Source organism: Girardinichthys multiradiatus, chromosome 18 (assembly GCF_021462225.1).
Source record: "Girardinichthys multiradiatus isolate DD_20200921_A chromosome 18, DD_fGirMul_XY1, whole genome shotgun sequence".
NCBI classification, from domain to species: domain Eukaryota; kingdom Metazoa; phylum Chordata; class Actinopteri; order Cyprinodontiformes; family Goodeidae; genus Girardinichthys; species Girardinichthys multiradiatus.
Window position 1 is genome coordinate 17,454,948 of NC_061810.1, and position 22,385 is coordinate 17,477,332.

At 40.8% G+C, this 22,385-nt stretch overlaps 1 protein-coding gene across 3 annotated transcripts in view; it reads right to left on the minus strand.

Annotated features, from left to right (window-relative positions):
* Positions 1-294: 294 nt before the first annotated feature.
* Positions 295-22,385, minus strand: part of brwd1 (bromodomain and WD repeat domain containing 1) — a 30,218-nt gene continuing 8,127 nt past the window's right edge. Inside the window, exons 11-44 of one of the 3 annotated variants that reach the window (XM_047391334.1) lie at positions 22,267-22,367; positions 22,109-22,149; positions 21,913-22,014; positions 20,183-20,336; positions 19,946-20,080; positions 19,564-19,692; positions 19,252-19,400; positions 18,238-18,314; positions 17,869-18,081; positions 17,591-17,774; positions 17,142-17,232; positions 16,435-16,557; positions 16,274-16,344; positions 15,915-16,152; positions 15,676-15,792; positions 12,562-12,669; positions 12,297-12,421; positions 12,077-12,159; positions 11,750-11,861; positions 11,418-11,479; positions 11,156-11,311; positions 10,921-11,041; positions 10,659-10,784; positions 10,479-10,545; positions 8,407-8,457; positions 7,322-7,447; positions 7,060-7,212; positions 6,776-6,936; positions 5,655-5,827; positions 5,186-5,314; positions 4,932-5,093; positions 3,125-3,439; positions 2,843-2,998; positions 295-2,771 (exon numbers count right to left, since the gene is read on the minus strand). In XM_047391334.1, coding sequence (XP_047247290.1) covers positions 1,432-2,771; positions 2,843-2,998; positions 3,125-3,439; positions 4,932-5,093; positions 5,186-5,314; positions 5,655-5,827; positions 6,776-6,936; positions 7,060-7,212; positions 7,322-7,447; positions 8,407-8,457; positions 10,479-10,545; positions 10,659-10,784; positions 10,921-11,041; positions 11,156-11,311; positions 11,418-11,479; positions 11,750-11,861; positions 12,077-12,159; positions 12,297-12,421; positions 12,562-12,669; positions 15,676-15,792; positions 15,915-16,152; positions 16,274-16,344; positions 16,435-16,557; positions 17,142-17,232; positions 17,591-17,774; positions 17,869-18,081; positions 18,238-18,314; positions 19,252-19,400; positions 19,564-19,692; positions 19,946-20,080; positions 20,183-20,336; positions 21,913-22,014; positions 22,109-22,149; positions 22,267-22,367 — 5,651 coding nt within the window. In that variant the 3' untranslated portion in view covers positions 295-1,431. Of the gene's footprint in view, positions 2,772-2,842; positions 2,999-3,124; positions 3,443-4,931; positions 5,094-5,185; positions 5,315-5,654; positions 5,828-6,775; positions 6,937-7,059; positions 7,213-7,321; positions 7,448-8,406; positions 8,458-10,478; positions 10,546-10,658; positions 10,785-10,920; positions 11,042-11,155; positions 11,312-11,417; positions 11,480-11,749; positions 11,862-12,076; positions 12,160-12,296; positions 12,422-12,561; positions 12,670-15,675; positions 15,793-15,914; positions 16,153-16,273; positions 16,345-16,434; positions 16,558-17,141; positions 17,233-17,590; positions 17,775-17,868; positions 18,082-18,237; positions 18,315-19,251; positions 19,401-19,563; positions 19,693-19,945; positions 20,081-20,182; positions 20,337-21,912; positions 22,015-22,108; positions 22,150-22,266; positions 22,368-22,385 lie in introns of all 3 variants that reach the window. The other 2 variants (XM_047391331.1, XM_047391335.1) reach the window with 2 other exon arrangements.

Here is a 22,385-nt window from a genome sequence, read left to right on the forward strand (position 1 = left end):
GCCCATCTAAGATTAAATTGTCCCAGGCAGAGTCAAGGCTGTCAGCTGGTCTGCCGCTAATCACTGTTTTTAATCCATGTCTTTGTATTTTCCATCTATAGAATGAATTTTCAAATTGTTAATAAACCCATGAGACAGTCTTATCTAGTAGAGAATAAAATAAAAAATAAATGATTAGAAACTAACTTCATACCTTATAAACAAAAGTAACCCAGGTTAACAAGAGAAGTTTTTCCTAATGTTCCTGTCTGGTGGTTTTATTTCAATAGGAAAAACTGAGTCAGACACAGAATACACCTTGAACCGATGCCTTTATTAATGGGAGGAATAACTCATTCATTGCACTCCACGACCACATTTTATTAAGTTTTACCGAGAAATCTATTTATTGAAGGTGTAGTAAGAAAAACGTTGAGCAAATGGGTCATCAAGCGACTGCCTTTAGAAATATCCTCATAAACAAAAAACTTGGCCGGCAAAATATTTAAGTCAACTCTGCAAAAAGAATTTAATACTGAAAGTATATAACACAGGACAATGACAAAAGATCTTCCCAATATGAGAAATTGCAGCGTCTTGCTTTAAGTACTTTTGGTTATTTGAACATGGCAAAAAAGAAAAAAGTACCAACTTGTGACACATGGCAAGAAAATGCAGTTAAATGTAAAAAAAAGAAAAACAGTCAAATTTAAATAAACGCTTTGCTAGCGACTAATCATTAAATCTCAATCACTTATTTACATCTATTCACTAGAATACAAAACAAAAAGAAAGAAATGTGTGGGGAAGCGAATACATTTGAGTTCATTTGGCTCACCTCACAATACAGTCAAGCTTTAAATGTGTGGATTTACAAAGGAGTGCTGAAGTCAAAAACCTAGGCGTGGATTTGTTGGATCCAGTTGATCTGCTCAGACAAACATCCGCCGATCTGGAATCATTTATCGTCCTTACCTTGGCTAAAAACAAAACAAAACAAAACAAAAAACACTGCATCTCTCCAGACTACAGTAAACTTAGTTGACCCCTGAGTTTCTAATGCAAAACTAGTGTAGGAAATACCTCATTACAGTGTTTCTTAGTGCAAGCCAGCAATATGCTCGATTAAACAGAGGTATATTAATTAGATAGCACCCGAGCCGACGAGATTCCCCAGAAGCGGTTGTTCTGCCAAATCATAACCACCACTACAGGAGGTCACGTTCTTCCTGCGTCCTTGTGAAAACCAGCAGTTCAAATGCTTGAATTTGTATTACATCTATAAACGTGTTTTTCATAGAAAATATAAATAATATCCCTGAATAAACAGATTCACAGCATTTTATTCTTGAGGACTCCAGTGCTACTACCATAACTTGGTCATCGAGTGTCCCCCAACCTGTCCGGTAAATGTCCGTCTTCCCTGAAAAGCCTTCAGTTCCAGCCGCTCTTTCATTCGCTGTCACGATAACTCACGGTCTGCTTGCCTCGGTTCCGGGTGTTCACTCGTCTCGTTCTCTGCGGTTTGCTGTACGACTCGTCGCTGTCCTCCTCCGAGACACGTTGATGGCGGCGCTGCCTGAGCTGGCGGCTCGCAGTCCTTTCAGTCCGAGTGCGACGACTCCTCTTTGGACTGCTGTGGGACCCTGAGCTGGAAAACGAGTTTTCAGAAGCTGAAAACATCTGCTCGCTTTCTGAGTCTGAACTGTGTTTGCTGCTGCTGTAGCTTTCCTTCCTTTTAGGCTTTGGCGGCCTCAGGTTTTTCCTCCCCCTGTTTGAACTAACATCCTCCTCCGCCTCCCTGGAATCAGAGTGCGATGAAGTGTCACTCGCTTTGCTATCATGTGACCCCTGTTTGGATTCCCTTTTAAAGCTCTTGGAGGAGCCTGACCTGTTGTTACTATTACTCTTGTTTAGTGGCTCCTTCTGGCCATCTTCCTCCTCGTCCTCAGAGTCTGAGGTGTAAATCCGTTTCCTCTTGGAAGAGATCTGATTCCTTCCTTCACTAGGAGATGTTCTCTTGGACACTCTAGTGTTGTACCTCTCTTCCCTCGTCTCCAAGTCTTTTTTGTTTCCGTTTCTTTGCCTACGCTGATTTTCTCCAGTAAAATCTTCCTCAGAAGGAGAGTTGTCGACTATGTATTTCTTTTTCGGTAGAGCTCGAAGGTTCAGCCGTCTGTTTGATGCATCATCGGAATGGTCGGACTCTTCGTCTGACGATCCAGTGGAGCGTTTCCTCCTTGACTTCCTCCGGGGTTTGTACTCCTGCTCAGAACTCTCTGAAGCCGACGGGGTGCGAGGCCTTTTACTTTTGTTTCTCGTTGATCTCCTCGTTTCAAGGTCAGATTCGTCACTGCAGGGACGTCTTTCCCTCTCTGCTTTCCTCGCGCCCTTCTTCTGTGGGCTGGATCGTTTTGGAGGATCACCGAGCTCGTCTGATTCGGCACCATCCAGTTTTTTAGTTGAGGCAGATTTTTGTTTGTCTTGGCTTTTTGATGCTGAGACTTTACTTTTTTTCTTAGAGTCCCTTTGGATTGATTCTTTTTCTTTTCCGTTTTGTTGTGGCCGTTTCTGGGCACAGTCCTCCTCATCGGAACTTACTGGAGCTTTGTTGCGTGCGGTTTGGCGTTCATTGCCCTCCTCACTTACAATCCGACGTCTTCCAGCTGTGCTTCTAGAAGGTCTGTGAGAAAGGCAAACCTGATCTTCCTCCTCCTTTGCAGTTTCTTCTGGCTCTGAGTTAGTCTCAAATCTATGTTTTCCACTGTGTCCATTCACATGAGACAAAGCATCTGTAAGAGGGGGAAAGAAATAAGTTGTGCATAACATGAAACAAAGTGGAAAGAAAAAAAAGTTATCTCACCATTTCCCCTCGTCTTGGCAGTGTGTTTCGTTTTCGTCTGTTTGATGGATTTGTTAACTCCATTCTGTTTGATCTGGAAGGATGAGGAAACATCACTCCCACTGCCATCTTCCTCACCCATGGATTCACCGTCAGATTCCTGAGTATTCTGGGAACCTAAAAAAGTTTTCAGAAGGCAAATCAGTAAAGATCTGTGCCTACTTTGCCCAAAACAATAAAAGTTGAAATCAATGTATCTTTATATTTTCCAGTGATGTTTTAGACTTTCACGTCTTTGCCTACCGCTAGCCGACAACTTTCCATCCGACTCAGAGCTGCTCTGGATCACCGCAGAGCGTTTGCTGATGCGAGCTGTGTGGCGGAGCCGGCTGCTGCTCCTTCTTGGCATCCTCTCTTCCTCTTCATAGTCTTCATCAGATGCTTCCAGGAGTTTTATCTTACTGACAGCAGCCCTCGCTGTCTTCCTCTTCAGCAACCTGGGAAAGGCCGCCTCCTCCTTCCTGTCCGAGTCATGGGAGGAGTCTCCGTCAGAGTCGTGGTGACAGCGCCTTTCTCTGCGAAGTGTCCTGCCACTGTGGCCGTTCATTTCTGCTCTGCCTTCTGAAAGGGAGCCATTCAAAATATGAAAGGCCATATTTCACATTTTCACACTATTTACAGCATTACCAATTCAAAATCTGCCTTTCCATGGTTTTTCAGAGCAGAAAAGTAATATTAAAATGCAATTTTCTGACATAGTGAAAGCCTTTGGAGACAGGTGTCCATAAAACCAAGTTTGCACTCCAAAATATGGAGAGATGACATCATCGGGAACAGTATAGTGTAATAGCCCAGTGACGTCAACAAAAAACAAATTGAACAAAAAAGGACCTTTGTGCCTTTTATAACCACAAAACACCTTCAAACTTTCCTTCTGCATTGTTATAACTGCAGTAATTATCTGCTGTCAGATGGTATCAGTATTTTAATTTCCCTTCAAACCACCAAACATATAGCATTAGCTTCAATTTTTAGGGCCAGACAGCAGGAGAAAATCAACAGTAGAAGTTTTAGTAACACAGTTAAACCCTCACAAGTAGAACCAATGATGTGGACAAAATGAGACTTTCAGTTGCTTCCATTCACTTAATGGGTACATTTCATGCAAAATCCACTTTTCTAGCCTTTAAATACATTGTGTTGAAAGAGGATAAGTTTGGTTCGGTTCTTGGGTTCTATTAACCCACATATTCATTACACCGTCCCCCAGCATCAGAACCTTTTCGAGGTGCCTGATTAAACTTTATTTTTATGGAAATCTGCCCACTTCAGCGGGGAAATTCCTATTTTCCCCACTTCAAGGACCAGTTCTTCAGCAACCTCCGCCAGTATGAAGGATTCGCTGAAAGACTTCTTCTGATTAAGGGGTCAGTTCCTTCTGTCTATAGAAACGACGGAAGCAGCAAAGTGGTAAGCTGCAAATAACGCTAAATTAACAGCTAACTTTATTTTAGACGTATATTTATTGTGTGTTGATATATTACATCCTGGCCATTGTTTTGACCACACCAAAACCAGTTGCTCCCAGGCGCAACTCAGAACGTGGGTAAAAGAGGGGCCTGTGGAGCTACAATAACAAGGAGTTCAGACCAATGCATTGCAGATCCACTTTCTATAGACAACTGAATGATTTAAGTGTGAAACGGAAAGATTTAAAAGCATGATATTTCCACTTTAAGCAACCACTACTAAAAGCTTTTAAATCCTTGGGTTGGGCCCTGGTGTGGTATGTCTACAAATGACTAAACCTTCACATTCTTAACTCACCAACATCGACCATGAGCCGTTGTCAACATCACAACTTTATTTTTGGGTGGCCTCTGTGTTAGTCATTGAGTTCAGTATTGCGTATTTAAGGTCGTAACTCTTCGGCAGCTTTTAGCTGGGTTTTTTGGTTTCTTTTATGCTTTGTTACAAACATATTTGTCGACCTCAGACATGCAAGAGTATAACGATCATAAACGAAAGGCCTGGTATTAACTGGAAAGTTGTAAAACTGCTGATTTGTTATGTTGGACTGACTGTGAGAATGAAGACAGCACTGTTTCACCTGCTCTAGCTTTGTCTCTAGCAGTTCTGTTTCTGGTCTGCCGTGTGCTCCTGCTGGGATAGTGATGATCTGAGGACTTAGATGAAACGTCTCCATCTTCTTCCTCTTCACCTTCACTCTCAGATCCCCCCTCTTCATCATCTTCACTGTCACTCTTAGCAGCTGGCCACAATAAAAGTTTCCAAAGGCATTTCTTTTAATACACGACTTACGGATGACACATCAGGTTCATTTTGTGAAAGTTCATTTCTGACCTTTCTTCTTCTTCTTTGAAGTTTTGCTTCTTGTAACTCTGGCTTTGTGTCTGATTTGATGACGCTTTGAAGAAGCTGGACGTGTCTCCTCTTCGTCTGAATCACTCTGTTCAATCTCGCTTTCAGACTCTGAAAAACAACTGGCCTCATGTAATCACAATTTAGCATAACTGAGACAAGCTACAAGGAAAAAATGTTTTTTTAAATTCCCCCTACAGTTAAAAACACCGGTTTTGGTTTGCATTGGATTTGTAGCTGTAAATTCATAATATTGCTGAATGTTCCTCATTCAAAAGTAAGACTCTTGGTCTTTTCTTTGAGAACAATGAGGGTCATACATTGGTCTCAGGCAGTACACACACGGGTGTTTATTCGAAGGCTACATTTACTACGACTACCACAAAAATACAGTGCGTGTTTCACCTACTATTATTAATTAAACCCATGAGAAAGCAAAGTCTGCTTGTACCTGGCGTCGATGAGGCAGCTTTGGAGCCGGAGTCGTCCTCTGAGGAGCTGCGACCTGAGCTTCTGCCTCGACTTCGCCTCGCTCTCTCGGGAACAGACACTTTGGCTGAGGTAGATTTCGTTACAGACATTGACTCCAGTTTTTCCTGAGTTTTGACAGTAGACCTCTTTTGACTGAGGAGGGGAAGACAAATGAAAACATTTAGTAGTTTGACATCTGACAGTTTTAGTTACTACAATATGACCAAGAAACTATGTCATGTAAATATCGGAACACGTCTGCTCTCTTTACTAAGGCGTAAAAGTTGAGTTGTGGTGCGAAATCCTGTGCATGCTTTTGCAGTTTTGTTGTAGGATTTTGCAGTACTTCAAATCACTGCATACTTTTATTTTGGCTTCTGCCTGTGTATCATGGCTTTTTAATCATACTTAACATTTTTGTTTGCACTCTACTAATTCTATACAAGTTCAGACTTTAATTTTTTCTTTTAGACCTATTTTACCGATTATGTTATTCATTCAAATTAATATTTGTTATTGGGGTAAAGACATGTATTCGTACGGAAAATATCCGGTACGCACATGTACCGAACCAGTAGAGCGTTGTTTAATGCCTGGACACATGCAGAATGATTATGGATGGAACCAAGTGCACAAGGCAACGTTCTGTAGAGCAACTTTAAAAAGTGACACCAAAACAAAACGGAGAGGACTCCCAGCTATCACTATTAAAGAGCATTAAGGTTCTCATGAAGCTACAATGGAGAAGAAATGTGGACCGAATCAAAACGTACCCATTTCTCAAATAGAAATAAGGTACATAGATCGCTCTGAACAAACCATCCAGATGAGTGTAAACATCACAGTTACTGGAAAAAATCTAACCAAATCTCCATTCAGTTCTATAGTGGCCACTTTTAATTTGTTTCTCTTGATTCAAGCATACTGAAACCATGCCTTAAGATGGAAGTGATGTTTGTGCCGTTACACCTCTACGTTTTATATATAATGAAGTGTTTTTATTTCTCAATAAAAAAGAAAGCAGGTTGTCACAAGCCAGAAGTCCATAGCATACCACATTGAGTTTACTAAACAGTTAACCCCAGGCGGGGCAAGACGAACCTTGTTGTGGCTGAGGACTGATCCTGCTGCTGCATTTTCTTGCGAAACCTCTGACTGCGGCGGAGCCTGTCACTGCTTTTGACAGCAGTTTTGTACTCTGATATGATTGTTCTGATCTGCTCTTCGAAGAAGGCCGACAGTCGCAAGGTCATGCTGTAAATCTAAAAGAAAGCAAAGCGTGAATAAACTTCAAAAGGAAAAATCACTGACGACTGAATCAAGTTATACCCAATTTGATGTCAGCCAGGTTTACACTCCCTCCTCAAACAGTAATTATCCCCTACCTTAGAGCGTTTGTTGGGCGTGTAAGCCTTAGCATTGGCAAATATTAAGCGCGTGTCTTTGCACAGCTCTATAGGATTTTCATAGCGATCTTCCTCCAGGGTCCTTTTGACTGTGCCAAAGTCCATTGGAGCATCAATAATGTCAAGATAATCCTGGGCATGGAAACAAGACATGACTTAGAGCTCCAGACACAGCGTCCACAGCATAAAACAAAACGTGAAGCTGTTTCGAGTCGCAGTTTCTGTTGATGTGTTGACTTACAGGATAGTTCTCAGGATCCACAGGCTGTCTGAATGGTTCCGAGTCTTCACAATCAAATATGTAGTTGACCAAATGCCTACAATGTTCCTTCCAGGCATCTCGATCTGGCAACACCTCTGCGGAGTGCTGCATGGATCCAAAAAAACAGAACATGTCAGGGACCTTCGTGTGACCTTCTAGAGATGGTCCGAGAAATCAGCTGGTGCTCAGAATCAGTAAATTTGACACTTGACCGGCCCAGATCGGTGTTCAGCCTCCCGGAAACGTACTATGTCATCTTTCTAATCAGTGAACGTACTAAACCATGAAGTCACATGAAGCACAAAAGGCGTAAGGAGCTACTAAAATAAAAACTATTTTCTACAAATGCAGGTCGGATCTTCATTCGGGCTACTTTTAAATAGTATCAGACAAATAGGAGAATTAAACTGATCATTCATAAACAAGGCTAGACTGGAAAACGTTAACTGTGGGTTTTCCATAAGGCTAAGGTAAGGAACAACCTACTCTACATGCTAACTTAGGCTAAAACGGAATTTTAGTGGTGTGTTCAAAATGTGAATTTAAATAACTTTGTTTTAAAATATATCTGAAATCCTGTTTAACTGCAGAGCTGTGGAAAGCTGACTGCTCTCTGTCACTAGGAAACAGGGTGACTGTGACTAAATGATCAATCACGACAGAAGAGTCGTGTTTTATTACATTAAATAAAAGGGATTCAACAATCTAGCACAAAACTGTAAATTAGAGCTTTTTTTCTTAAGTATTAACTTGGACAGTTCAGGGATTTAATAAGAAAGGAGCATGAATAAAACTGGACCATCTTATTTATTTTGAGATCTGAAAGAATTTCTGTATTTTACTATAAACATTAAATGTTTTACCTAAATTTACCCAACAAGTTGAAAAAACAGCATCTTGTAGTTATTTGAAGGTCATAAACAAATATTGAAATGAACTAAAATCAGTATTTGACGGTCAGATGAGGAAAAGGGCCTAAAACCTCTGATCAGAGCATCAGTGTATAAATGTATTTGGTTCTGTATGGTGCCAGTGTGCATGTTTGTTTTTCTGTTCTCATTTACCTGACGCAGTCTGTGTCCAGAGGATGTGCCTGGTGCTTCTGCGTCTTCTTCCTGCAGAGAGCAATCACATCACCAGTTGTTCAATAGGATCGATGCCATTCAGTGAGGAAGCAGCAATCAAAGCTACTGCAACTCTAAGTGAAGCTTAGCTTCCTCTATTATCTCGAGTGTGCCAGAATATTAATATATACAATAGTTAGAGGTCACGACATCTTTCTTATTTCTGCTTGCAGGAAAACTAAAGTGCATTTATGAGAAAAATTGCTTAAAAGTCTTAAAACTCAGGTGGCCAGCGTGCCAAATCCGCAGCCAACATCAACTCTTCCTTTCCTATATATTTTTATTAACATTTTTACGTTATATTTTATAACAAAGCATTTTCACATATGAATGTTTACATGAATAAAAAAAGAAAAAACAACAAACAAGGGAAAAAACCCTGCACATATTTAACATACATAGAAAATGTACCTGAAATTAAATAAATAAAATTCAGAGAACAGATCTATTTCTTATTATAATAAAACAGTAAAACGTTGGCTTTCTGCCTCAAGGAGTACTTATTTTTTTCTAACTGTAGGTGCCGCAGAATATTCCTAAATATGATGAGTAGGAGGGATCAGTATAGTAAAATTAAACGCCAGACCAATAGCACCACAAACCACAACACATTAACCTGTGAACCTGATCAACAGGTAGGTTCACTTAAAGTCTTTTATTTTAGACCAGTAGAGGGCAGTCTTAGCACAGTTCCAGAATGAAAGCGATGTCGAAGCAGGAGCAGAGCTACAACATTGGCGAGAAGCATCCGCTCCTAGGAACATCTCACAGTCTTTGTTGAGATAGATGCAATCTGTGCAAAACTTTAAAGTGCAGTGAGCCGTGATTGATACAAACCCTCTTCTGTGATATTTATTCCTAAATCTTTATTCCAGGCTTTTTTAATATGATCGAGTGAAGGTATATGATCCAATTGTGACAGAATGTTTTGTATTTTGGATATGGACCCCTTTCTGACATTTAAATATAGACAGATCAGAAGTAGTGTAATAATGATTTAAATGCATTAGGAGCGAAGGCTTGGTCTGGTCCCATCTAGGTCAGAGGTCCATTCCAAAAGGAATTACACTGAATATTGCATGACCGATAATATAATCGAAGATTGGATAATCCCATGTCCCCGTGGTTTTGGGTCTGTGAAAAAATTATTTCTTAATTCCTGGTGTCTTTTTATTCCGCATCTATATTGGCAAAAAAAAAATATTGTTGATTAAAATCTGAATACACTGAAATAAGAATAAATGTTATGCCAAAACATTCATTCCAATAATTTTGATCATAAACCACTTCTCCAACTGTTGAGTCTGTTGAAACAGGTTTACAAAGGTTTTACTGAGGAGGCCAGCTTTAAGGTTAATAGGAAATAATGTACTTTTTGATAAATACATTTTATAACCTGATATTTTCCCAAAATCAGATAGTATGGCCGTAACCCTAGGCAAGGAGTCAGACGGTTCTGAAATATACAATAGCAAACCTTCCTCTTATTAGGACACTTTATGTTCTGTACCTCCTTTTACAATGCCCTGGTAATCTTTTATAGAGCGCAACAGAACGGCGCAAATAATAGGGGAGATAGAGGAACCAAGTCAAACTTCCAACAGGGTCGAGAAGAGAAATCAGAGAATCAGTGAATCTTTACCAGATTTATGAATTAAAGAAAAACATGCATCGCATGGTGCTGGAGGTAAAATACCTAACATGAACCTTTTAAGTAAGACCTGCAGCATCCAACTACTAGTGGTGACTGTTGCTAAGTGGGTAGTCGTCTTGCAATCAGAAGGTTGTGGATTCGATGTGCCCCTGGGCAAGGCACTTAACCTTAAGTTGCCTACCTATCTGTGTATCGGTGTATCGGTGTACGAATGTACGCGTGTTTGTGAGTGCGATTGTGGCTCTAGTGTAAAGAGCTTTGAGTGGCCAGTAAGACTGGAAAAGTGCAATATAAATTCAGTCCATTTAGTATTTAATTGTTTTACTAAACAAAAGCTTATTATTCTTCACAGACTTGCCTCATCATCATCGTCCATTTCCTCCACGGCATTGTAAATCTCCAGGATATCTGTGCAGCTCGGATTACTAGGAAACCAAAACAAGAAAATATGCTGAATATATTGAGCCAGTATATTCAGTGTGTCACTGGTTACTTTTCAAAACACCACTAAGGGTGAAAAACATCCGATAAATCTTACTTGACAAATTTCTGAAGGACGCTTGAGATGATTTTTGCAGAGTGGGCAATCTTGCTTCTTGGCTCGTTAAAAGTGCGGGCATTATGTGCAATATACCTGGCTTCCCAAACTAATGCAGAGAGCCGCCTGTGAAGAACAGAGGGGGAGAGTATTCAACTGGGTATTAATCCTAATTTATTCAGACTGAGACAGAATAAGACTCAGTCACAACATTTGTTGATTATGAGGTGAACGTAGTGAAAAAATGACTGGAGAAGCCTACCTGTAGAATCTGTTGATGAGCCGCAGTCTGATTGTGCCCAGATCTGTGGGATAGGCAATCACGGTGCAGTAGGTGGGATACTGGACTAAGTCCACTGGACCAGAAAACGGAGCTGCAATCTCTGCATCAGAAACGCATAGAAAAGCAGATTAATTTAAAAACTAAGAAGGTAGTTTAGATAAATAAGCTGACAAAGAACAGGGAGACAGACAATTATCTTCTTTGGCATACACACCGAGAGTAATGAGCTGTTCGATAGCAGCGATGATGCGTTCACACTCCTCGTCCCTGCTCCTCTCTCCCCACTCCCCTGGTACAGGTTTATACATCAGCTCTTTCATCTCTTCGGCTGTCGCAGGGATACCTCCTCCATCTGTGTCGGGGCACTGGGCTGCAAAGAAAGACCAGAGAAAGGTTAATCAATTTGCCATCAGGGTCCACAAGCAAAACTGTTTGTACAGACAACTTTGTCATTGAAATAGGTAGAAATACTTTACCATCCTCCTGAATAGGTTCCACATCCCAGGGACTGAGTTTTTCAGTTTCTCCATTGTCCCATCTATGGAAAACAAAAGTATTAATGCAGAAATTAACACCATGTATCAACATTAGAAAAAATAAAATAAAAAATCTCACTAGAAAACCACAGTGTTGGCCAGACACTACAGAAAGGAATTATTACTTTCCTAATTATCATTACTACTTCGAAACTTATAAAGGTTAAGTAAAAAAAAAATGTATTATTGAGTCTTATTAGTTTTAGTAGTAGTATAAAAATGTACTGCAGAAATCGGTTTTGATATGACATGACAGCTTCTATTCTTCCCACCTGACTTTGAAGCACTGGAAGAGGCTATCTGGGTATTCTGGCTGGTAGGGCTCCTGACAGACGATGGTCCCAAACCACCAGGCATCGTCTATCACTGAGCGAAACCTGTCGTCTACCACAGAAAAAGAAAAAATAAAGAGTCAAAATTACTGGCCCTTATTTGCTAAAATCTATAATTAAACATTTACAGGCACGCAGAAATAAAACAGTAACTGGGATCATTTACCTCATATTGTTTTAATTATGAACTTCAACACTGGAATAAGTTTAAACTAAATTCAGTCGATTTAGAAAAGATCAAAGTAAAAAGAAGTCAGGCTGACTTACTTGGTTGCCAGTTTCGACGGAGGGCCTCATCGTAACTTTGCCTAAGCACCAGAAAGTCGATCACATCTGGCATGTCATGGTACCTGCAGAAAAAAACATATCAGTAACATAAACTGAGACAGGATGGACAAATTTAAAGGTGTTATGTCTTTATTAAAACATCCTTCTTTACAGTGATTTAACAAATACGTGTTCATCAAATTAAACATGAGCTGCCTACTTGATAGAAAATGACTTGTCTGTGATTTTCTTGGTGCCGTGGTCGATAAGAGTCAGCTTCAGACAGCAGAGCGTTGGAGGGCAAACTTCATATTTAATTCCAGTGATCTTCACAAACTCTTGGTCCTAGCAAACATGAGGATTTTCATTTCATCTGCAGTTAATCCAGTTGTTTTATTTTTACTAGAACTTCAGTTACTTTAGCAACACAAACACAATTAGTGACATTTTTCATGTTGCTCTGAACACAATTTTAAGGGTTATACCCGCAGCTCCATTTTTTTCCATGGCTGTTTCTCCAGGTTGATGGGCCAAAGCTCGCTTCGACTCACAGCCTCAACGTAGGCCTCATGGCCCTGACGAAAGTAGATCACCTGGGAGAAACAGCAACTTTAAAGCTTGTGAAAAAACTTTTTATGGGGAATGTAACTCAGACTGAGCATCAACTCTTACAAAGCAGAAGCTTAAATATATTTATTACTTTCACTTTTTGCAATTTTGACACTAGTATTCACAGCCTCTGTCATGAGGCTCAAAATTGAGCTGAGGTGCAAACTGTTTCCACTGATCCTCCTTGAGATGGTTTTACAGCTTGAATGGAGTCCACCTGTGGTCAATTCAGTTGATTGGACCCAATTAGGAAAGGCACACACCTGTCTATATAAGATCCCACAGTTGACCTTGCATTTCAGATGCAAACACCAAGCATGAGGTCAAAAGAATTGTCTGTAGACCTCTGAGACAGGATTGTCTTGAGCCACAAATCAGGGGGAAGGATCCAGAACATTTTCTACAGCTCTCAAGGTCCTAATGAGCACAGTGGCCTCCATCATTCATAAATGGAAGTAGTTTTGGGATCACCAGGATCCCAGAGCAGGCCGGCCGTCTAAACTGAGCAATCGGGGGAGAAGGGCTTTAGTTAGGGACGTGAACCCCATGGTCACTCTGTCTAAGCCCCAGTGTTCCTCTGTGGAGAGACGAGGACCTTCCAGAAGGAGAAACATCTCTGCAGCTATTCACCAATCAGGCCAGATAAAAGCTACTCCTTAAAAAAAGGCACATGACAGCCAGTCGGGGTTCGCAAAAGGTGCCTGAAGGACTCAAAGACCATGAAAAACTAAATTCTCTGGTCTGATGGTGGTTGCAGCATCATGCTATGGGGATGTACAGGTCCTTCTCAAAATATTAGCATATTGTGATAAAGTTAATTATTTTCCATAATGTCATGATGAAAATTTAACATTCATATATTTTAGATTCATTGCACACTAACTGAAATATTTCAGGTCTTTTATTGTCTTAATACGGATGATTTTGGCATACAGCTCATGAAAACCCAAAATTCCTATCTCACAAAATTAGCATATCATTAAAAGGGTCTCTAAATGAGCTATGAACCTAATCATCTGAATCAACGAGTTAACTCTAAACACCTGCAAAAGATTCCTGAGGCCTTTAAAACTCCCAGCCTGGTTCATCACTCAAAACCCCAATCATGGGTAAGACTGCCGACCTGACTGCTGTCCAGAAGGCCACTATTGACACCCTCAAGCAAGAGGGTAAGACACAGAAAGAAATTTCTGAACGAATAGGCTGTTCCCAGAGTGCTGTATCAAGGCACCTCAGTGGGAAGTCTGTGGGAAGGAAAAAGTGTGGCAGAAAACGCTGCACAACGAGAAGAGGTGACCGGACCCTGAGGAAGATTGTGGAGAAGGGCCGATTCCAGACCTTGGGGGACCTGCGGAAGCAGTGGACTGAATCTGGAGTAGAAACATCCAGAGCCACCGTGCACAGGCGTGTGCAGGAAATGGGCTACAGGTGCCGCATTCCCCAGGTCAAGCCACTTTTGAACCAGAAACAGCGGCAGAAGCGCCTGACCTGGTCTACAGAGAAGCAGCACTGGACTGTTGCTCAGTGGTCCAAAGTACTTTTTTCGGATGAAAGCAAATTCTGCATGTCATTCGGAAATCAAGGTGCCAGAGTCTGGAGGAAGACTGGGGAGAAGGAAATGCCAAAATGCCAGAAGTCCAGTGTCAAGTACCCACAGTCAGTGATGGTCTGGGGTGCCGTGTCAGCTGCTGGTGTTGGTCCACTGTGTTTTATCAAGGGCAGGGTCAATGCAGCTAGCTATCAGGAGATTTTGGAGCACTTCATGCTTCCATCTGCTGAAAAGCTTTATGGAGATGAAGATTTCATTTTTCAGCACGACCTGGCACCTGCTCACAGTGCCAAAACCACTGGTAAATGGTTTACTGACCATGGTATCACTGTGCTCAATTGGCCTGCCAACTCTCCTGACCTGAACCCCATAGAGAATCTGTGGGATATTGTGAAGAGAACGTTGAGAGACTCAAGACCCAACACTCTGGATGAGCTAAAGGCCGCTATCGAAGCATCCTGGGCCTCCATAAGACCTCAGCAGTGCCACAGGCTGATTGCCTCCATGCCACGCCGCATTGAAGCAGTCATTTCTGCCAAAGGATTCCCGACCAAGTATTGAGTGCATAACTGTACATGATTATTTGAAGGTTGACGTTTTTTGTATTAAAAACACTTTTCTTTTATTGGTCGGATGAAATATGCTAATTTTGTGAGATAGGAATTTTGGGTTTTCATGAGCTGTATGCCAAAATCATCCGTATTAAGACAATAAAAGACCTCAAATATTTCAGTTAGTGTGCAATGAATCTAAAATATATGAATGTTACATTTTCATCATGACATTATGGAAAATAATGAACTTTATCACAATATGCTAATATTTTGAGAAGGACATGTATTTCAGCAGCAGGAACTAGCAGACTAGTCAGGATAGAGGGAAAGATGAATGCCGCAATGTACAGAGATATCCTGGATGAAAACCTGCTGCAGAGTGCTCTTGGCCTCAGACCGCAGCGAAGGTTTTCAGCAGGAAAACGACCCAAAGCACACAGCCAAGATCTCAGAGGAGTGGCTTCAGAACCACTCTGATTTGCCAGAGTCCAAACCTGAATCAGATTCAACATCTATGGAGACATTTGAATATGGCTGTGCACAGTCCTCTCCCATCTAACCTGATGTACTGCAAAGAAGAAAGGGCAGAACTACCTAAAGATGGGGGTGAGGCTGTAATTGCTGTCGAAGGTGGATCAACAAAGTATTAAGCAAATGCTGAGAATAATTCATGTGATTTCTTAGTTTTCTATTTGTAATAAATTTGCAACAATCCTAAACTTCTTTTGCATTGTCATAGTGGAGTATTGTGTGTAGACGTTTGAGGAAAGGTCAATTTGATACCGTTTAGAAGAAGGCTGTAACATAACTAAATATGGAAAAGGTGCAGCACTGAATACATCATGAAGGTGAAAACAGAACTGAAAAGTGTTTTTAAGGTCACATACCTCATCGCCCATCTGAGGAACAAAAGGAGACTTCCTGGGAATGACATCAGTGATCCACGATGACGGCCTGAACTCATTCGACACCTCTCTGTTCATAGATGGTCTGGGCTTTGGACGCTGATTGGAGCACAGCAGGTAAACCATTTAGATATTTGGTGATCTCGTTTATTTTAGACAACAGCATCGAACCAAATATTATTGATCCCTTTAGATCCCAACAGAAGCATTGGTAAACTCACCCGCGGTGACTTAGCTTTGGCTTTCTTAGCTTTCTCTTTGCTTTTCTTCACAGGTTTTTCCTCCTCCTCCTCACTCTGTTGCTGCTGCTTCTCCTCCTCTTCCTCATTCTCTTCCTCCTCCTCTTCCTCAGAGCTGCTGAGTCTGCGCCTCACTCGTTTACGTGACGACAAAGGGGTGGAGGGCTGCAGGTTTATGCCAGCATCTGCTGTCCAGTCCGAGTACTCGCTGGATGTATGGCTGTCCAATCAGAACACGCAAACCCAGTTTAACCTAGCAACACTAAATGGTCTAAAGCACAAACAAATTATACTTTTAGCAAGCAACATAAACTAGTATAAACTTATTCAAAGACTCATACTTGGAGCTATCACTGTTCCACTCCTCCTCATCATTGGAAGAATCCAGTTCGCTGCCATTCAATTCATTGTCCTGGGAAATAAAGGGAAAAGAATAAACTGGAACCACGCAGATGTGCATCTCACATTCACAGATTCACAACAGGAGTGTACAGTGAATTACCTCTGAGTGTATTTCTGAACTAGGAGTCTCCTCGCCTTCTTCACATGAGAACTCGATAAATTCTGCCGAGCCTCTGCAGCCATGGACTCGCTTTGCAGTGGAGGGTTCCTCGTCCGAATCATCCTGAGGACAGATGGGACTGAGTGAGTACCAGTAAATGAAAGGTTAACAGATTAACTGTTGCGAAATCAATTATACCACAAGTGCATCTCACTTAAACGGGATGTAAATTAAATGTTAATTTTGTTTTCACACTGCATGATGCACTTCATTTGCTTCTATTGATTTTAGCTAACGCAAACTCAAAATTCAGGTTCGCAGAAAATGTTTATATTATGCAAGAGAAAATAATAAGAAAAAAAGATTTCTATTCAGAAATGTTATGTCCATGTTGCGGCCTACGCAGTCCTAGGGAAGACCGCTGACTTAACATTTGTCTAGCCACAAAAGTTAACTGCAAGAGAAGCTGGATGTTCAGACTGCTGTATCAAAGTATTTTACCAAACAAAATGTTTTAGAAAAAAGGTGCGCAAACAACTATTGGGTGGATAGTGAAGCAAAACTCATTCAAGAATTCTATTTAAGAAATAAATATTAATTACAGTCTATGTGTAAGAAATCTTAATGCAAAGTTGTTGTTTTTTTTATTTAATCCTGAAATGAATCAACTTTTTGAAGATAGTCAAACAAAGGAACAGGAAACCTACCCGGCAGCTACCAAAAATGATTCGTCTCCTCTTTGTGTTGTACAGGAGCACCTCCTCATCTCCTCTGGCAGTTCGAACATCCTCCTGGTTCCTGAAACGTTGTCCATTTTGTTTATTTTGAGAAACAGAATAAAAGGGGTACGAGAAACTGCTATTAAATACGATGAACGCACATTTCCAACTCCGACTGATGGACATTTTTTTCTATTAATAAATATTTCAAAAGTATTAATAAATATTATAATTTTATTTACTCATAACCAAAATATTGATTGTTGAAAACTAAAATTCTAATTTTATTATCTATTTTTTCAAAAGGGGTTATGAAAATGTATCGAGCTGCATCGAGGAACTGGGAAGACCTACTATGAAGTAGTATTTAAAGCACTCCCACAGTCCTGTGAGAGTAAAGTTTGGATGTCTCTTTTTTCGAGGTAGAAATGTTGTACCTGTAGTTGCTGGTGGCCAGTTCTGGCACCACCACCCTGCGTCTCCAGGCCTGCAGGTCTCTTTCTGTGGCCATCTGACTACGAGGAGCATTTTGGTGCATCTGCCTTACACCCTCTACTTGTCCACTTCGTCTCAGACCCACGTTAGGTGGTGATTGCACGTCTGCTCGGTCATTCACAGACACTGCGAGGAGACGGAAAAAGAAAAACAATAATTGGACAAAATTCAAGGACACTCTGTTCCTCTGCATTGTTTTGTCTCATAGTACTCATACTACCTCTGCGTGGAGTACTTGGTGCTGGTGCCAACACTGGGCCTTCTGATCTGCCTTCGGGACCTGGTGCTGCTTCTGTCCCAAGCTGGTTCTGTCGGTCCTGTTGTTGCTGCAGCTGTCGGATGGCCTCGTCTAGAAGGCTGCTACGTCTCACTGAAATCTCCTCAGGTTCTGCAGTCTGCTGGCTGATCACCTGCTCCACCACTTCTCCATCACCTAAAGCGAAGATAAAGCAGGATCAAAAACCTGTGTGAATCATAGTTTAGGTGCTCTCTTATGAAGCTTCCTTGCATTATTTTTAAGTCGATTACATGATGAAAAAAAGTTTTGGTAAAATGTTTTCTGGAAAGATTAGTAAAACTCCAGCCTTACTGGTGGCTACATATCCCAGCTGAGGAACCAGGTGCTCAGCAGCAATGTTCTCCCTCCCCGGGACAAGACGCTGGTATCTGGAAACAAGTCAAATTTTACGTTTTGCAAGGAAATAAAAAACTAGAAAGGTGAGATCACCATAAAAGACCCATTTTGCAAAAAGGGGTACAATTTTGCTATGGGATGTTGATATTTGTGGAAAATGTTTAAAAAAAGCACAGTAACAAATTTAATGACAAGAACAACAGATTTGAAAAATAATTTCTAGTACTTTTAGTGTCGTTCTATTGTGGCAATTCATTGCAATTATTCCATGAAAAAGAACTAAAACTTGCATTTATTATACGTTTAAAAACCATTTGTTTGTTCTTTAGGGTTTTAGCTAATTCTAATAAAGAGCCAATATGGAAGGTCCAAGGAGCCACTTGTTGCTCCAGAGTTGCAGACCACTGATTTAAATTCCCTAGAGAAGACAAAGGGAGACTTTTTTTTTTTTTTAGCAATACCAGCGAGACTAATCACCGTCAGAAGGGACAAAAGCCGGCTTAGGAAAGACAACTCTTCACTTCACTGGCCTTTGTGTTTATCTTCTAGTAAATTCCTCTTTTACAGGAATTTTCTTCCACACAGCCACCTTTGCTCCAATTATAATCACTCAATAAACATGTATAGAAGGAAGGTTAGAAACAATTGTCAACACTGCACTTATAAATTAGTTTTTAAAAAGAAACTGAAAGGAGCTAAAACTGCTATTAGAAGGTATAAGTGTTACAAAATCTGAGATCTGAAATAAGTACATTTCTGAACAAACACCTTAATGAAAAAAAAACCTACAGAACGGGATTATGAATCTTAAATCCAGGACCAGTGTTTTTGTTAAAAAGGTACCTAATATTCCTTTCAAATTATAGTCTCCAGACTAAAAAAAGACAGCTGGCAGTAGAGATGTTAGATCTGAGAGCATGACAGGCCAAACCCGGTAGAACAATGTAGATCCTTTATTGTCTTGATTACCTGGGTGGATGGGGGTTTCCATCTACATCTACCAAGAACGGAGGGGGCATCAGATGAGGTGCCTGCTGTGTCTGCTCATCCAACACAAAGCCATTGGCATCTCGAATCAGCGGCCTGTAATCTGTGTGGAAGAACACCTGGTCTGGAAGCTGTGGAAACCACAAAAAAAAAAAAAAAACAGCTTCACTTTTCAGTTCTTCTCTAACCAGCCTAATGATTACTACATTACTACTTCTCTGTACAAAAATGCGTATGACAGGTAAGTCTGCAGTACCGACATAATGATAAACATTTTCTGTCTTTTTTTCTTGCCTTGTCATAGGGTTTGGAGCTGCCGAAGCCAAAGATGAGCAGATGGCCATGTGAGTCTGTGCAGGCAAACCGCTGACCATCAGGAGTGAATTTGCAGTCAAATACAGCTCCATGACCCTGACCTTCAATCTGCAATGTGCAAAACAAAGTACATGCAAGGAGATCACCACAAGTGTATTTTACCCCCCTTTGTTATATGTAAATAAGCTGGATTGAAATAAAAACAGATTAAAGTACCAATAAACTGTATTAAACCAAGTGTTTTCTCTCATCCTGTTGTCATTTGTCACAATTAGCTACATGAGAAATTCTAAATAACAGCACTACTGCTGCGTTTCCCATTCTATAAACATCCCATTGTGCTTGTGCAGAGAGTGCGTACCATGTTGAAGTAATGCTTTGTGTTTGTTCCTCGCTGCAGATTCCAGATGAAGACGTTCCCATCGTGGCCAGCAGACAGGATGATCCTGGGATCAAAAGGGTGAGGTTCGAGGACAAACACCTCGGCCTCATGGCCCTGAAGACAACATTGACAGCATTTAATCACTTCCTTCGAGAATGAGAATAAAACAGTGCCGTGGGTCTTCGCTGAGCAATAAACTGATTTGTGCAAACTTACTTTTAGGATATGTAGCAGCTGTCCTGTGTAGGAGTTCCACACTTTGAGGAGATGGTTGTTAACAGCCGTGACGACTGTATTGTCATGGCGATCCCACGCAACCATGGTAACTTTGGGTTTAAAGTAGGTGTCCTCTTCGCTTGTTGGTTCAACACTAATACAAAGAAATAATGATTTGGCACCAAAACAGTAGCTCCCCTACCAGCTCAGCTTCATTAAAACGACAGGTAAAATCCTGACTTCAAGCTTGCATCTCATGGTAATATCCAAGTATTTAAAGCTGACTTTTTGCAAAAAAGATTGCAGCAAAATGCAAGCTGGAACCTGTTTGTGTTTAACACAAATACTTTGTATACCTTATCTTTCACTTAGCTCAAAATCCACATTTAACTGGTGGCTTCTCCTATGCTACAACAAAGAAACCCTCCCTGTATTGTTGCATAAAACAGTCTGGCAGACTGTGTGACTGTTATGTGAGCTACCTCAGCTCTATCTAGGGTGTAGAACCAGTCAGTCAGTTTTCCCATGATCGGCTCTGATCGCTGAGTTGAATACAGGAAAATTAGAGTCGTCTTTATAGACTAAAGGCATCAAATGTAAGAACTGTCAATATTTTTGGCCAACAATAACACACACGAAGACCATGAACTTTGATGCATATTTTGAGTTTGGTAAAAATCCCTTGAAGTATGGGAACAAACGTTTTGATGCATGAAATGTTATATCTTTGTAATTAGAACTAATGCTTCTATCACCTAACCTGCAGCACAATTTCCATCTTATGCATTACACACCTTGGGCCATGTTTACACGACAAAGACCCAATGAATACGGGAACACATGACAACATTTTAGTTACAATCTGCGTTCTCAAAGCACCAGTAGAGCTGTGACAATGTGCAATTCCACCACCCCGCCACTATTAGGCAGTGTGTTCTCTGAAACTCAACAACATGCGCAAACACTGCTTAGAAAACAGGGGAGAAAATCAGCACTTTGTTGGAGAAACATTGTTAGATTAAGAAGGAGTTAGCAGCACAAGTACTCTGCCATTGTTATTATTGATTTCTTCGTCCTGTGTGGTTTTAAACCGGTCGGCAGCCGATACATTGTGCGCTTTCATTTCTACTGATTGCAGTCATACAGCACATGAGCCAGGGCTTCCTCATACAAGGAGATTCAGTTCTTCTGTCAACATGATAACTGAGACCGGGACGTTTTCAAACCATTGCACTCTGGAACCCATTCTCAGATTGTGCCGTTTTCAGAGAAAATGTGCGCCGTTGTCATGTAGACGAACAGCAGAAATGCAACTAAACGTTTTCGTTTTCACCAGAAAACGTTGTCGTGTAAACCGGGTCTTGGTGATAAAAGTTGAATCCATCAACATCTGAATCATTCGGTCAAATCAAAGATAGACAAGTTAGGTGGAGTAAAAAACTGGAGTAAATGAAGCTTTAAAAAGTATTAAACAAAATATGAGAATTTTCTCTTTTATCCCGATTCCTTTTTCACAAACGTTCCACAGAAAAATCTTCACAACTTGGAAGCAATTTTTCTTCCAACAGATGACAGAGCCATCTGACAACTGACCAAATACATGTGAACAAATGAAACTTTTTAGAGTGCGCCATAATCACAATACTCACTCAGCAAGCAATAATCTAAATGCCACCAGGAGAAATAAACGTTTTGAGGCCACACCAGTTCACAGCTAAATCAGCCCTTACCCTGGAAGAGTTGCAGACATGCTGAGCAAGATGCACCTCCACCGCTGCCGCTGATGGAGCTTCCAGATTCGAGCGGTTCCATCTCGACTTCCACTCACAAATCTAAGACAGAATGCAGCTTCCTTTGTACAATGCTACATTAAACTCAGTACTGACTTACTACAAGCACACATAGTGCCACATTAAATACACATACCTTTCACCGGAGTGGCAAAACTGGATGCTGTCCACTTTATCCTAACAAAGTAGATATATAGACAGTCGTTATAAGTTAAAATGTTACACCTTTGTCAAGTATAAAATTGCAAAGTTCTTTGCAAAGTGCTGTATGCTAGAAAACTGAAGCTAGCTAACCGTGTGCTCATGGAGCTCTGATATCTTCTCTGGACTCCCGCTTCCCAGGTAGTATATTCTAATGACATCGTCTGTACTTCCTGTTGCTAAGAACATCCCACCTGAAAACAGGATCATTT